Below are 15,968 nucleotides of genomic sequence, written 5' to 3'. Positions count from 1 at the left end.
CAGTAGGAAATATAAAACTGAAATCTGAAAGTGCTGCAAAGTAGGGGGACATTGACATTGACACAGAGATCTCAGCTATGGTTACCGATATGAAGATGAAAATTGGTACACATATTGAATAAAGTATACACGACATTGACACAGAGCTTTCATCCAATAATAATAATACATTATATTTTATATAGCGCTTATTACAATGTTTCTAAGCGCTTTACAAAGTTGTACTTAGATAATAATACATTCAATAACTATATTTAATATATACTAATAAACCTACAATTAATTCAAAATACATACATAAGCACAGATACATCTAGTCAATACATATAGATACAATAGAATACAATTGATTTTAGGGCGAAACATTACAAATTCAAATTAAGGCAATTACATTACATCTACCGTGAATAACAAATTAAAGCTACAGACTAACATGGAGGATTAACAGGGAGAATTAAAAAGGAATGTCTTAAGGGAGGATTTAAAAGAATCTAACAAAGGAGCTTCCCGAATCTCTAGAGGAAGTCTGTTCCAGAGCCTCGGAGCAGCTACGCTGAAGGCACGGTCTCCATATCGTGTTCGAGTTCTTGGACCTGGGGCCAGTTGCAGATGAGCATAGGTGGATGAGCGAAGTCTTATAGAGGTTGTCTGGGTCTTTGGTGAGATTAGATCTGTGATGTAAATTGGAGCAAGTTCATGTTGGGCTTTGTAAGTTAGGATCAGGATTTTTAAGGTAATGCATTGAGAGACGGGAAGCCAGTGAAGAGAGCGGAGGACAGGGGTAATGTTATCGTATTTTCTGGAACGGGTTATTAAACAAGCTGCAGCATTCTGAATTCGTTGAAGAGGTAGAACATGAGAGTCTGGTAAGCCGTAAAATAAACTGTTGCAGTAGTCAAGGTGTGATGACACGAATGCGTGGACTAATTGTTCAGTTGCGCTGGCCGTCAGGTACTTTCTTATTTTACCTATCTTGGAGATTCCAAAAGCTGCTGCTCGAGACTTCGAACGCATGTGGTCAGCCATGGTGAGATTCTTATCAAGAATAACACCGAGATCACGAGAGGCCTGAACACATGCGATAGACGTTCCATCGTCAATCTGCAGTACAGGGAGAATCCGAGCACCTCTGAACCTGGAGAATACATGGATGACCTCAGTCTTAGAGTCATTGAGTTGAAGATTGTTCTGTAGTGACCATTCCTTAACATCTGCTATACACTGCTGTAGCTTTTGAAGTCCGACGTCATGTTCCTCGGGTCTGATGACGGCATACAACCGAGTGTCATCTGCGTACATGGTATGTAGGATTCCTTGATGGGCATTGATGACCTGCGATAGAGGGCCAGTGTACAGTTCAAACGCCAAAGGACCAATGACCGATCCCTGAGGAATACCCTGGGAGAGAGGAAAAGACTTGGAAACAGCATCGTTAACTACGATCTTCTGTCTCCGATTTTTTAGATAGGAGACCAGCCACTGTCGAGCTACATCCTTGATGCCGTAGTCACGTTCGAGGATTTCAATCAAATTCACATGGTCAATGGTATCGAAAGCAGCACTGTAGTCCAGTAGAACCAGTATTGCTTCATAACCCCTGTCGACAGCCAGTAACAGATCGTTCATCACTTTCAACAGTGCTGTTTCAGTTGAGTAGGACGAGCGATAGGCCGACTGAATCTTGGGAAACAAGCAATTCTTCTCTAGATATGCTTTCAACTGGAAGCTAGCAACTCTTTCAAGAACTTTCGCAAGGAACATCAGGTTAGAAACAGGTCTATAGTTCCTTAGGTCATTGTGATCCAAACTACGCTTCTTCAGCAAGGGCACAACACGGGCTAACTTGAAGCTGTCAGGAACACTCCCAGAAGACAATGAGCCTTTTATGATGGAAGTGATAACTGGCAACAGTTCATCCATACAACACTTGACCAGCCATGTTGGAAGAGGGTCCAGCTTGCAATGTTTAGAAACCATGGCATTGATCACTTTTCTAACTTGAATTTCAGACACTGGTTCGAAAGAGGAAAATTCACTAACACACGAAGGAATTTCCCCTATGTGACGAGAGGACAAGTTGAACCCTGACATGTTTTGTTGAATTTTCTTCTGAAAGAACTCGCCAAAGTCATTTGCCAGGGTCTCATCTGAGTCTCGATCCGGAAGCACAGGAACCAGATCTGGGCAAGACAACTTTTGGACGAACTTGAAAAGTTGTTTCGTGTCACACCCTTCAACCTCCGCCACCATGAACTGGGATTTGGACTCCACAAGCTTGTCATTGTATGACTTGCAGAGTTGTTGATATATCTGCTTGTGAATCTCTAGGCCTGATTTCGTCATCGTCCGCTCTGCACGGCGTTTAACTCGCTTAGCCTGTCTAATAGATTCGGTGTACCACGGAGCCCGTGGCCTTAGGGAAACGACAGATGATCGAGTTGGCGCGTGCTTATCCAAGAGTTCCTGGAGCACACTATTGTACTGTAGAACTGCTTCAGAGGAACATGATGGAAGCGAAAGTGAGGATGTAAGAGAAGATGCCAAAATATCTGACTTGAATAAGTCCATATTATTATTATTATTATTATTTATTCGGCAAAACAAAGTGTATACAGAGGGTTACATAGAAGAACAAATCATACAAAACAAAGGATGAAAATCATTGTGATTCCCATGAGCATTTACAAGTTGCCAGGAATGGGGCAGGCAAACTAAATCACCGAAACCGTGAAGGTCCCCCATTCCGACTTGCAGTACTCATGGGAGATCACTACATAAATACATTGTAACAAGTAACAAGAGTATAGCAACAATCAATATGACAATGATAAAAGAAGAAACTCAAATTTTAAAATTAATCAATAAAGTACAAATTATTCATATGTTTTTTAAGGAAAATTATAAAGAGCCTTCCAATAAAAGCAACATGTCTTCGTATTGGACAATTATTAAGTAAAACAAGAATGATGGACTCCGTCTTGGTATCAAAATACAGGCTAGGGGTGTCCAGTTATTTGACATAAATATTTTACGGTTGAATTATACAAAATTAAAATATACAAATTTGCTTTTGTGTAATATATATTAGATAATTATTAAGGGGCAGAAATGCAAATGGTTGGCAAGAATTGTTAACTACAAACTATTCCTTTACAGTTTTCATTTTTAAACCAAGAATCATACAAAATCAAACAAATTATAGAAAAACGGGGGTAATGTACTTTCAAGGCAAAGAAATTACAGAAGCTGTTCAATTGACAATAGTAATACATAGTGGTAGATAAAGGACAGTAGTAATTTAAGTTACTGTAATAATCAAGTTAAGCAGGAGTATACCAGTATTATCATCTAAAAACAAAAGGTAATAACTGATCATCCTATAATAAAATAAGCGGATAAAACACATGTGTATATACTAAAAACCTAATAGAGCTGAGAAAAGATTTGGCTTTTCAATTTGGATTGCCAAGTTTGATATTGGGACAATAGAAAGTCATTACGGAGTTCTACAGGGAATTCATCCCAGAAGCGAGGAAAGAGATACAAAGCAGTGTTATTCAAACGCTGTGTTCGGGCAAGTAGGTGATGAAACTTCAGTTCATTAGGGCGGCGTGTTATCATTAGAATATTTTGTATAACTACATCACAGTCAATGAATCTATAAAGAGATTTACAAATGAATGACATCAGCAAGTACTTTCTACGAGACTCAAGTGTGTACCAGTTAAGTGACCTTAGACGCTGATTGTAGGGCATCTGTTGTCGGTACTGTTTTAGTATCAGACGAGTTGCTCTACGTTGGATGCCTTCTAATCTGTCACATAAATTACGATTGACAGGGAACCAAGCTGGTATATTCAACAAGCTGGTATATTCAACAAGCGGAAGAACAAGTGATTTATCAGGGTTCGTACACTTACACATTTTTAAAATTCCATGACTTTCCATGACTTTCCAGAGCAGGATAATGTAAATTTCCATGACCATTTTCAATGATGAACATGTCTTAATTTAAAGCGTACAACTATATATCATCGCAATACTAGGAAGCAAATCACAAAACTATATAAGGCGCACCCCTATTTCGAAGATTCTCCCCCCGAAAAAAAATAAATAAATAAAAAATCTGAAAAAAAATCTGGATTTCTTTTTTTGTCATCTTTAGTTTAAAAACAACATGTTACTAGACCAAGGTCTAACTTAGTTCACAAGCACTTCAACTGTGCCTCGTATAATGAGAGTGAAAGTATTTTTTGAACACTGAAATAAGACGTGATCTGATCTGGTTAAGCCCCAGTCCCATATAAAGCCGGACCAGCACGGACGAGCACGGACCACTCCGGACCATCCCGGACCATGGTCAGGGGTGATCCGGGATGGTCCGGGATGTTTTGTTCAAAAAATCGCAACCGCCGACCGTCTCCCCGGACCCAACACGGTACCACTACGGACCGCCCCGGACCGTCCGGGCATAGCCCCGGCAGCAGTACAGATCATTCCAGACCCAGCACGGAGCCGCCACGGACCGTCCCGGACCACCCCGGTGCCAACACGGTGCCAACACGGATGACACCGGACCATCCCGGTGCCAACACGGATCATCCCGGAACGCCCCGGTGCCAACACGGATCGCCCCGGCAGAGCCCCGGATCATCACGGACCGCCCCGGACCATCCCGGACCGCCCGTGGTGGGTATATTTAAGCTGGGTATTTTCATGCATTAAATCATTCTGCTCTGACTTTTCAAGTGACAACAAGTATCTGCAATTTGCTAGAAGAGAAATAAAAAAGATGCCTCCCAGGAAGAAGCTCGCCGTCAAAGTGGTTGCCAAGAAGCCCACAAAAAAGAAGCCAGAGCCAGAACCAATCGAGTCTGACGTGGAAGATGACGTCGAATCTACGAGGTCTGGGTCTCCTACGAGGTCTCCCCAGAGGTCTCAGGCTGATGCACCTAAAAAACGCATGAAGAAGAAGCCACTAGTCCTCAGTGAGGAAAAAGAGTTGGAGATGGCCGAGTGGATGCGTCGCCATGCCTTCCTCTACAGCAAGGGGATGAAGGAGTACAAGGACAGCGGGAAAAAGAATCGTTTGTGGCAGGAGAAGGCGGAGGATCTGGGTGTGGAGTCGGGGGCTTTACTGAAGGTCTGGTACGAGAGCGTACGTACCAAGGTTGGGAAGATATCCGACAAGAAGAGCGGCTCGGCCCACAAAGATTTGACAGAGAGGGACACCTTCTTGATGTCGAACTTCGGCTTCCTGGCGACTCACATTTCGCGCATGAAGGGAACCACGGCATTCAGTGTAAGTACAAATTGTTATTGCTCTGCTCTGCTGGTTTCATGTTCAACCGTATAATATATACAATGTGCTGTCATAAATGTACTAATATATTTATGTCATTCTTACCTTTGTATCTGCAGTTGAAGAGTCAGCTCGCCTCCGCTTCCTCGGTGTCTGGCAGACGATCCAGCTCCTCCGAGTCTGAGATGGACGTCGAGCTGGATGACCTCGAACCCGCTGAGCCGATTCAGACGCCTCCCATCGACTCTTCGCAGCCTTCTTCGCAGCATTCCCAGACCAAGGGGAAGACGAACGTCCTTGGGGGCAGGAAACTCTCTGCCAAGTCCTCAGCCAAGTCCTCCACCCGCATCCAGCGTCCAGTGGAACCCGACGCAGAGGCCATCGAACTTGTCAGCACCATGCAGAGCCAACATGAGCGAGCCAACGCGATTCAGAGCCAGATCTCAGGTCTTCTGGAGCGCGAACAGACGTCTGCCACAGCTGCCTGGGGTTCGTGGATCGGTGCCATGGCAGCTGATATTGACCCACGCCTACTCCCGAGATTCTACCGCCATAGTCTGGACCTGGTCCTGGGGTTCGTCGATGAGTCCAAGCAGCTTCCACCCCTTTCGGTTCCTATCGCGCAGCAGGAGCAGCAGCGGCCTCTTCCGTTCGTGGTGCCGATGCCTATCCCGCCGCCGCCCTTAAGCATGCAGCAGGACCAGCAGGGGACGTACAGCGCCACGATACCTCCCTTGTCGTACCATGGGGGACATCAGGGACATCAGGGACAGCAGAACCAGCAGCAGAACCAGGGTCAACAGACGTGGTTCCACCCCATAACAGAGAGACCAAGCGCGAGCAGCTCCTGGGACACCATGGGACCTACAGCTGGGCAGAACATATCACATGCAACTCAACCCCAACGACCAGCGAGCACGCCAATGAACATCAGTAGCAGATTGCTGCCAAATGTAAGTGACATAACATTTGGTTCACCTTTTCCTGCTACAACTCCTGTTCCTGTTGTTCGTCAACATAATGAATCCGACCTGCAGAGCACGGAACTGTCAACACTGTGAACAGTGATGAACACTATTGAACTCTGATCCTTATTATATTTTTTCATCTTGTGATTATGTTTGTATTGAAATTTTGAATAATATGTGATTTTCAATATATAAAACGTTTTATTCAAATGAAAACAGTTGTTGTGTTTATCATTTTAAGGTAAAAAGATAAAAGTTAACCAGAAATGTTACAGAAACCAAATGGTTTGTATTGAAATTTTTAATAGATAACAAGTTTTATTCAAATGAAAACAGTTGTTGTGTTGATCATTTTGAGGTAAAAAGATACAAGTTAACCAGAATTGTTACAGAAACCAAATGGTTTGTATTGAATTTTTTAATAGATAACATGCTTTATTCATATGAAAACAGTTGTTGTGCTGATTATTTTAAGGTAAAAAAGATACAAGTTAACCAGAAAAGTTACAGAAACCAAATGGTTTGATTGAAATTTTGAATAAATAACATGGTTATTCAATTGAAAACAGTTGTTGTGTTGATCATTTTAAGGTAAAAAGATACAAGTTAACCAGAAAAGTTACAGAAACCAAATGGTTTGATTGAAATTTTGAATAAATAACATGGTTATTCAATTGAAAACAGTTGTTGTGTTGATCATTTTAAGGTAAAAAGATACAAGTTAACCAGAAAAGTTACAGAAACCAAATGGTTTGATTGAAATTTTGAATAGATAACATGTTTCATTCAAATGAAAACAGTTGTTGTGTTGATCATTTTAAGGTAAAAAAGATACAAGTTAACCAGAAAAGTTACAAAAACCAAATGGTTTGTATTGAAATTTTGAATAGATAACATGTTTTATTCAAATGAAAACAGTTGTTGTGTTGATCATTTTAAGGTAAAAAGATAAAAGTTAACCAGAAATGTTACAGAAACCAAATGGTTTGTATTGAAATTTTTAATAGATAACAAGTTTTATTCAAATGAAAACAGTTGTTGTGTTGATCATTTTAAGGTAAAAAGATACAAGTTACCAAAAAAGTAAAAAAACAAAAATGATTTGTATTGAAATTTTGAATAAATATCATGTTTTATTCAAATGAAAACAGTTGTTGTGTTGATCATTTTAAGGTAAAAAGATACAAGTTAACAAATGTTTTATAACAAGTTGAAAATTCACATGAACAGTAATAAACAGTAAAACCTTCACTGAAACCTTTCATATTTTTATCAGAGCATTAACTTATTATGTTCATAGTAAAAGTTAAAGTTTTTTGTGGAGATAATATTGTTAACTTTTTTTTAGCTGCGCTATGCCAAAAGGCAGCGGAGCTTTTGAAATGCTGAGTTGTCCTTCGTCCGTCGTCGTCAACTTTTGGTATCTTAAATATTATCTTTAAAGTTTACGGTCGAATCTTTTTGGAATTTTGCTGTAAAATACAAAAAAATAATTCAAGAGGCCCCAATTTTTTGTGTGTGGATTATCGCATTTTTCACAAAATGGCGGCCGTTTCCGTCGAAAAAAGCGTGTTTTCGGACTTGGAACGTCATTTTCTCATAAACTTGTCAGAGAGTTTTGAGAATTTGTTTGCAAAATATGCTTTGGTCGTTGGTGCTGCCTATTAGTATGTGTGCTCAATTTTAAGGTAACAACACATTTTATTGTATTACAATAATAAAGATATCATCATTTTATCAAACATATTACATACTGCATGAACATAAATATAAAAAATGCCTACTGTTCATGTTTCATTTTCAGTTCAGACTCAGAGTTCACTGTTATGTTTAAATCATGTCATTTTGCCACGGCACTGAGCCCACTTCCGAGTTGTAGTAGGCACGGAAATATTCCCTCTGTTTCTTGGCGGCGTTTGTGGTGGAGTTGCGTCCAAGGTCTGATATCCCGTCCAAGAGAGGGTTGTCCTTGCGCCACTCTCCTGGGATGATGTTGTGATTGGCGTCCTCTTGATCCGCGACGGTCGTGTGCTCCTTCCTCTTCCGAAGTCTCAGAAGGTTATGTAAACAGATGCACGACAGCACAATGGACGTCACTGTGTTCGGGTCCTGTTGCATCGTGGTGAGTAGACAGCGGAAGCGATGTGCTAGAATGCCGAAAGCGTTTTCGACAATCCGACGACCCCTCGACAGCCTGTAGTTGAAGATTCTCTCTGAATTATCCATGTTCCTCTTCGAGAAGGGTTTCATTAGCCAGGTCCTTAAGGCGAAGGCGTCGTCTGCAGCAATGAAGTAAGGCATCGGTTGGTCATCATGTGGTAGCGGCTCAGGGGGAGGTATTCCGATGACTCCCTTCTCGATGGCTTCTTTCAGTTCGCTGTTGTTGAACACTTGGGCATCTCCCGCGGAACCATTGCTGCCTACTTCAACCCACGAGAACTTGTAGTCACCGTCCACCAGGGCCATAAGGATAATAGAATGGAACCCTTTGTAATTGTAGTACATTGATCCACCCCCACTAGGGCACTTCATAGCAATATGTTTGCCATCCAGGGCACCGAGACAATTGTGCAACTGCCATCGGTTAGAGAAGTGTTCGGCTATCTTCTTCCATTCGTTTGGGGTCGTAGGGCAGGGGATGAGCTCCTCGGAAAATTCAGCAACGATGGCTGCGCAGACCTGACGTATGACCTTCGAGATTGTGTTGTGTGCCACCCTGAAGCCGTACATCAGGGAGTGGTAGCTGTCGCCTGAGGCTAGGTAACGTAGGGTCATTGCCAACTTTATGCCAGGTGATAGAGGCTTTCTGTACCTGGAGGCCTTCGGGTTGGTGATTCTGCCCTCTATGCGTCTCAGGATTTCTTGGTACAGGTCGTAGTCCATCCGAAGGAAGTTTCGGAAGCCCTTCGTATCTTCTTCCTTCAGTTCATTCATCAAACGTGCGTACTGGCCCAGGTTCGGTCTTCTCTGCAGCCATTTTCGGACCCAGATGCTTCTCTTCTTCTTTTTAATTACTCTTTTGGCAGTCTCACGCCATTTTGTTCTTCTCTGTCTCTCTTGTAGTTTGGCTTTGGCCATTAAAATAGTGTTCTCTGTTTGCTGTTGGTTAATTTGAAGCTGCCAGCTCATCAGTCGAAGTCGGTTCAGGCGGGTGTTCGGCAGCTCAGACATGTTGACCGGTCTAAAGTCGGAGAGATGTGAAATGATCTGAAAATTTTCCCTTTTTATATCGTTTTCTATCCATGTCCGGCACATACTGTGGTCGTCCGTGCTCATCCGTGGTGATCCGTACTGCCACCGTGTTGTCACCGGCGTGGTCCGGGATGGTCCGTGCTGGTCCGTGTTGATCCGTGTTGACACCGGGGTGGTCCGTGTTGGCACCGTGGTGGCCTGTACACGTCCGGGCTCGTCCGGGGTGATCCGTGTCGCCACCGTGCTGGGTCCGGGATCATCCGTAGGGGCGCCGGGGTGATCCGGGGTCAATAACTCACTCCCGGACTGCCACGGATCAACACGGACCGCCCCGGCGCCACTACGGATGACCCCGGACCCAGCACGGTGGCTACACGGATCACCCCGGATCAAACTATTGCCCCGGACCGTCCCGGACCACCCCGGCAGTTTTTGACCGTCAAAAACATCCGGGGTCGACTCCCGGACCGCCCCGGACCATCCAGGACCATCCAGGATCATCCAGGACCATCCAGGACCACCCCGGTGCCAACACGGTGTCAACACGGACCGACTCCCGGATCACCCCGGATGGGGTCCGGGATGGTCCGGGACGGTCCGGGACGTATATGGGACTGTAGCTTTAACAAAAAGCCACCAAAAACAAAGCCAACATTGGTATTTTTGTAAACATCAGATCGGCTCTTATTTCAGTGACAGTGTTCGAAAATACTTTCATTTTATTACGAGGCACAGTTGAAGTGCTTCTGAACTAAGTTAGACCCAGTAACAATGTTGTTTTTAAAACTAAAGATGACAGAATTTTTTCCTCCGAGTCCAAACAGAAATGTGGACAGGCTAGTTTTTGCGTGGTGATTTGTTATCCCCTGTACTGTGTAAGTGAGCTGCATCATACAGGTGAGTGAGCTGAAGACACGGGAGAGCTTCGGCCGGCAAAGTGCCTTGTGACAGGGCATAATTTATCGAGACTGAAAAAAAAAACTCTAAAAAAAAACTCTCTTCCTTTCAAATTAGGAACGTAGTTTAACTTCAAATAGTAGATCCTATTCTTTATTTGCATTATGTAATTAATGTTGAGACACAGAGATTTTTGAAAACCACTAAAAAGTAGCATTTGAGGACTCAAATATCCTGTACCCGACTATATAAGGCGCACCCCCGACTTTCGATATTTTGCTAACGGAAAAAAGTGTGCCTTAATTGCGGACCTTGGGGAAAGCAGCAACCACGAGGCTAGGCTAGCTAACTGGTTGTATGCTCGCGCTCGCACAATGGACGCCAAATGTGGAATCAAATTATGCGATTCAGGGTTGCGATATTCGAGTAGAGAGCAACACGATTTTTAAAGGGGTTCTTAAGAAAACACGAGTGGCTCATGATCCCTCATGATGTATAGTTATTTACATTTAAATTATTGTTTTATGAATATTCTGTGGTAAAACCCCGGGGTAAAACACCTTCATTCAAACTTTTAATCAAAATCAAAGCACAAGCTCGATCAAAAAGTAATCGTACAGCGTGCATGCAGCACACTGTCTACTGACCGCAATATTTTTTATCCTGCTGTCTACCAGCCAGGATTCAAGACAGTTACAACAGCGTTTGTCACCTCCCTGGTTACAATTAGTCCCAGGTCAACATGCTTAGTTTAGGCCACTCCCTAAGCCCGGCCCCCCCCCCCCCCCACTCAGAGGTCGGAATGACCGCATGCGTGTTGCCAAAATGTCCGGTAAAGGGGTACTTTTCGTGTGACAAAGTCCGGCCCGAGAATTGTAAAAAAAGGGATGTATTTGACTTTTCACCCGGAGATTTCTTTAAAAAGGGGGTGTTTTCCTTTTTTTCTCTCATCTCTTTGGACTCCTGAGAAATTATTCCGAATTTAGGGGGGTACATTGAGCATTTTTCCTGATTTAGGGGGGTCTCCAAGGCAGAAAAAGCCTGCGAGAAGCCCGCGAAAGGGGGGTTCGGAAATGTTGGCAGTCCTCAGATAGGGGGTGCTTTCAAAAATAGGGTACGAGCATATGCGTACCCTAAATAACACTGAGTGGGGGGGGCCGGGTCCCTAAGACGAAACCAGCCGGGTTTTATATACTGGGCTAGGCCAGGGAGGTGAAAGAAAAGGAGGCGAAACTCTTGTAATTTATTCAAACGCATTCTTGAGTTCTAAAGCGTAACAATGGGATGTGTAACATTCCACTTGGCTTTGAAGTTCCATGCTCCGAACCGCGCTTCCACTGCGGGGAATTTCGGAAGCCAGGCACCAGTTTTACATTTATTACAAAATATTAAATTACCGGCAAAATTTCAGTGTAAATCAAAAACTTTATATGGGGATTTTATTGGGAATAGTGCATCAAACAAATTTTCAAATTTAGAACTCCGTCCTTCCTTTAATTTGTGTGCCAGAGTTGGTAAAAGAAAAATTACATCCTGTCAAAAACTCAATATTTTAGGATGATGCGCTAATTTGTGCATGCTTTAATGTCCCGTTATTTGATCCATGATTTACAATCTTCAATAACATTAAGTTTGCTAATGCGTGTTTTCGCGTGTTTTTTTGTATTTTTCAAGTTTAAAAAAGGATGAAAGTACACAAGTTTGTGTTCGCTTGTTCTACTCTTTACACATTCAACAATGGATGAGAAATCATTGGAAGGGACAGCGAACAGTTGCAGTGATACCATTTTCTGATGTAGGAATTCTAAATCCTGACATTTCATGCGCTCTTTTATCTCACCACCTGGTCAACAGTTGCAGATTAGCGCATAAATTTTCGGCGGCTTGGAGCATGGGGTCAAAGGAGAGCGGCTTGATTCCTGTCCTTCTCTATCACGTCCCTGGCTAGGCATTCACCACTTCTCAAAATACAGAAGTCACTCCCTGTCAGAGCATCCATCCCACATGCTTTACTATTATTGGTCCGTTTGTCTGTCAATTAAAAACAAGCGTGGAAGACAGCGCCCATGCTATACAAGAACCCAAGATTTGCATACATTTTGTTATGTGCTGGTTGCCTGGTAACCCTGTTCAGAGAAATCACATGTAATATTACACCACGCTGGGCGGCAACTGTCTGGCATGCATGCACTAATCCTTGCCGTTTGTAAACACAATAGTTAAAAATACTGCTTGGATTTTGATAGGGAATATGAATATCTTTGCCTTTTAAAAATAATTCCACGACATGCTTTGGGGGAACTGAGAATGAGTGAAAGTCGATAGTGAAAGAGATAAAGAGATGTGAATGAATGTTGGGGTGGGATCGAGAAACAAAATGAAAGAAACTTGAGAAAGGAAAGAAAACATGCGAAAACTACTTTTCAAAGGTAAATAATTTTGTATTATTTTAAAGAAAGAGATCAAAATTAATAAAGGCAAGATTTGAGGGGGGCAATAGGTTTTAAAAATAGTCGAAAGATGATTAAATAGAGAAAAAAGAGAGAGAAGAGAGAGATCAGACTCGATGGAAGGAAGAGAATGATGAGTTAAATGTGCCAATCGCTCGAGAATGGGAGACAGAGAGCATATAGTAGGTCCATGCAGAGAGAGAGAGAGAGACAGTGAACTGGGGGCAAGGAGAATAAAGCAAACTTTCACATGCACACTCTCGATCTCATAGCACCACGGGTCAACAAACTTCATAATTTGTGATTCTGCAGTACTGTGCCAGCGGTCACTGACAAGTTTAATTTATGCTGGCTTCACTCCCCGCCCACTCACAAGGAAAGTTTTTGATTGGTCTGATCAGTCACATCACTTGCTTACTGCAAGGAGAAACACACACACAAACAAATGCTCTCGATCTCACAGCTCAGCACAATAGGTGAATTTGCCTACACACAGGTCAACAAACTTCATAATTTATGATTCTTCAGTACTGTGCTAGTGGTCACTGACAAGTTTAATTTATGCTGGCTTCACTCTCCGCCCACTCACAAGGAAGTTTCTGATTGGTGTGATCAGTCACATACACACAAATACTGTACACACACACTCTCACAGAGCTCAGTACATTCAGGGACGTGATAGAGAAGGACAGGAATCAAGCCGCTCTCCTTTGACCCCATGCTCCAAGCCGCCGAAAATTTATGCGCTAATCTGCAACTGTTGACCAGGTGGTGAGATAAAAGAGCGCATGAAATGTCAGGATTTAGAATTCCTACATCAGAAAATGGTATCACTGCAACTGTTCGCTGTCCCTTCCAATGATTTCTCATCCATTGTTGAATGTGTAAAGAGTAGAACAAGCGAACACAAACTTGTGTACTTTCATCCTTTTTTAAACTTGAAAAATACAAAAAAACACGCGAAAACACGCATTAGCAAACTTAATGTTATTGAAGATTGTAAATCATGGATCAAATAACGGGACATTAAAGCATGCACAAATTAGCGCATCATCCTAAAATATTGAGTTTTTGACAGGATGTAATTTTTCTTTTACCAACTCTGGCACACAAATTAAAGGAAGGACGGAGTTCTAAATTTGAAAATTTGTTTGATGCACTATTCCCAATAAAATCCCCATATAAAGTTTTTGATTTACACTGAAATTTTGCCGGTAATTTAATATTTTGTAATAAATGTAAAACTGGTGCCTGGCTTCCGAAATTCCCCGCAGTGGAAGCGCGGTTCGGAGCATGGAACTTCAAAGCCAAGTGGAATGTTACACATCCCATTGTTACGCTTTAGAACTCAAGAATGCGTTTGAATAAATTACAAGAGTTTCGCCTCCTTTTCTTTCACCTCCCTGGTACATTGCATGAATTTGCCTATACACAGGTCAACAGTCATGCACACACAAATTTCTCAAAAAGAACATTAGCATCGTACTACACTGCATTGTGATGGGCTAGCTATTATGTGAACCACAAATTTTATAAAATGTGTTTTTCCTTTGTTCACGAGACGAATTAAATGCCATTTTAACAAACATCTTGAAGAAAAAAAGATTTTCCCTGACTTTCCAGAAGAAATGGACGAATTCCCTGACTTTCCCTGACTTTTTGCTTCTGGAAAAAACATTTTTAAATTCCCTGACTTTCCAGAAATTCCCTGACCCGTACGAACCCTGTTTATACAGGCAAAGTAGGGCCGGTGATGAGAGACCCCCAGAAACGGAAGTGATGAGACCTAACATACGATTTGCACGTGAGACAACATAATCAACATGTGAATCCCACTTCAGGTTACTGTTTATGATTATTCCAAGATATTTGGTTTTCTGGACAATTTCAATTGGCTGATCGTTCAAGAAGTAAGCAGGCGGGTCAACCTTTTTGCGCGCTGCAGATATTCTCATCACTTTCGTTTTGGAGACATTGAGAGACATACGGTTAGATAAGCACCAATTAGAGACTTTAGTGAGATCATTTTGCAAGGTAATTGAATCAACAATTGATCTTATTGGCCTAAATATGATAGTGTCGTCGGCGAACAGCGCACTAGGAGAGTCAACTAAAGATGTCAAGTCGTTTATAAACATATTAAACAAAAGCGGTCCAATCACACTCCCTTGGGGGACACCAGATGGCACTCTAGCCCATTCAGAGGCAGCACCTCTATAGATGACTCGTTGGCGGCAACTGCATAGTAGTGACTTTATCCAATGCCAGAGATTACCACTGATGTTGAACTGAATGGCTAACTTCTGCACAACTTCTGGCACAAGCTGCAACAGGCGATTCATATGGTCAAAGTCCGCTTTGGGAATGTTGAGGAACTCACGAAGAACTGCCTTGGAAGCGAAGGGTTTAGGGGAAATGATCTTAAATACAATGCCGTGATGGTCACTTGGAACTGGGTTGGGACAGACAGATGCCTCATCGAAAAGGTCAATACGATTGGTGAACACATGGTCGATCAGGGTACCAGATGAAGGGTCGTCCTTGGAGGGACGGGTTACAGTAGTAACAAGCCGAGTCAGTTCCATAGTGTTGCATATAGAAAGAAGACGCGATGAATCGCTTGATGAATAATCTGACAGGTCAACATTCAGATCTCCGGTAAGGATAACACCATCAAAATCAATTGAGGTCCTCTGAATGTTGTCAATGTGATCTTGAAGCAAGTTCCAGTACTGCGCATTGGAGTTTGGCGGACGATATAGAGATAATAGAAGCCATTTTCTCTTGCGGAGAAGAAACTCAATGCTTATCAACTCCAGATCAGGATGTTCCAAGTTTTCTAATCTCCTAGGGCAAAGGCTAGCGTCGATGGCAGACTTCTATCCTTGCGAAATAATACGTAATTAGATGGAAACCCGAGTTCGACATCCTCACATGCAGCGTTCAGCCAGCTTTCAAGAATGCAAATGATTTCAGTATGATCAGTAGCCAAGTGGGCGAGTAAGACGCTTCTTGGTAGCAGCAGGACGTTCCAGGTTTAGTGTGCATAATATACAGTCATGATCGGATGGAAGACCCCTGATAGAATCAATCTCAGGAACCACTTCGTCGACCCTTCTAGTTATGAAAAGGTCGAGCGTATGTCCAGCTTGATGTGTT

The 15,968-nt window shown here is 42.6% G+C and overlaps 2 protein-coding genes across 2 annotated transcripts in view; one reads left to right on the top strand and one right to left on the bottom strand.

Annotated features, from left to right (window-relative positions):
- LOC115921134 overlaps positions 1–15,968 on the bottom strand; it is an 81,155-nt gene that overhangs the window by 63,754 nt on the left and 1,433 nt on the right. The gene's annotated exons all lie outside the window — the stretch shown is intronic.
- Positions 4,699–7,588, top strand: LOC115921183. Its single transcript, XM_030978403.1, has 2 exons — positions 4,699–5,302; positions 5,422–7,588. The coding sequence occupies exons 1-2, from the start codon at positions 4,793–4,795 to the stop codon at positions 6,361–6,363; spliced, it is 1,452 nt and encodes a 483-aa protein (XP_030834263.1). The 5' UTR covers positions 4,699–4,792; the 3' UTR covers positions 6,364–7,588.

Source organism: Strongylocentrotus purpuratus, unplaced genomic scaffold, assembly GCF_000002235.5.
Source record: "Strongylocentrotus purpuratus isolate Spur 01 unplaced genomic scaffold, Spur_5.0 spur5_contig_812, whole genome shotgun sequence".
Lineage (NCBI taxonomy): Eukaryota > Metazoa > Echinodermata > Echinoidea > Camarodonta > Strongylocentrotidae > Strongylocentrotus > Strongylocentrotus purpuratus.
This window is presented reverse-complemented; position numbering and strand designations above follow the sequence as displayed.

What these genes read in the sequence shown, in the direction of transcription:
- LOC115921183 (XM_030978403.1), top strand. Translation starts at nt 4,793, where the DNA reads ATGCCTCCCAGGAAGAAGCTCGCCGTCAAAGTGGTTGCCAAGAAGCCC. An exon ending in AGGGAACCACGGCATTCAGT is followed by an intron (nt 5,303 to 5,421) that starts GTAAGTACAAAT and finishes TTGTATCTGCAG; the next exon opens with TTGAAGAGTCAGCTCGCCTC.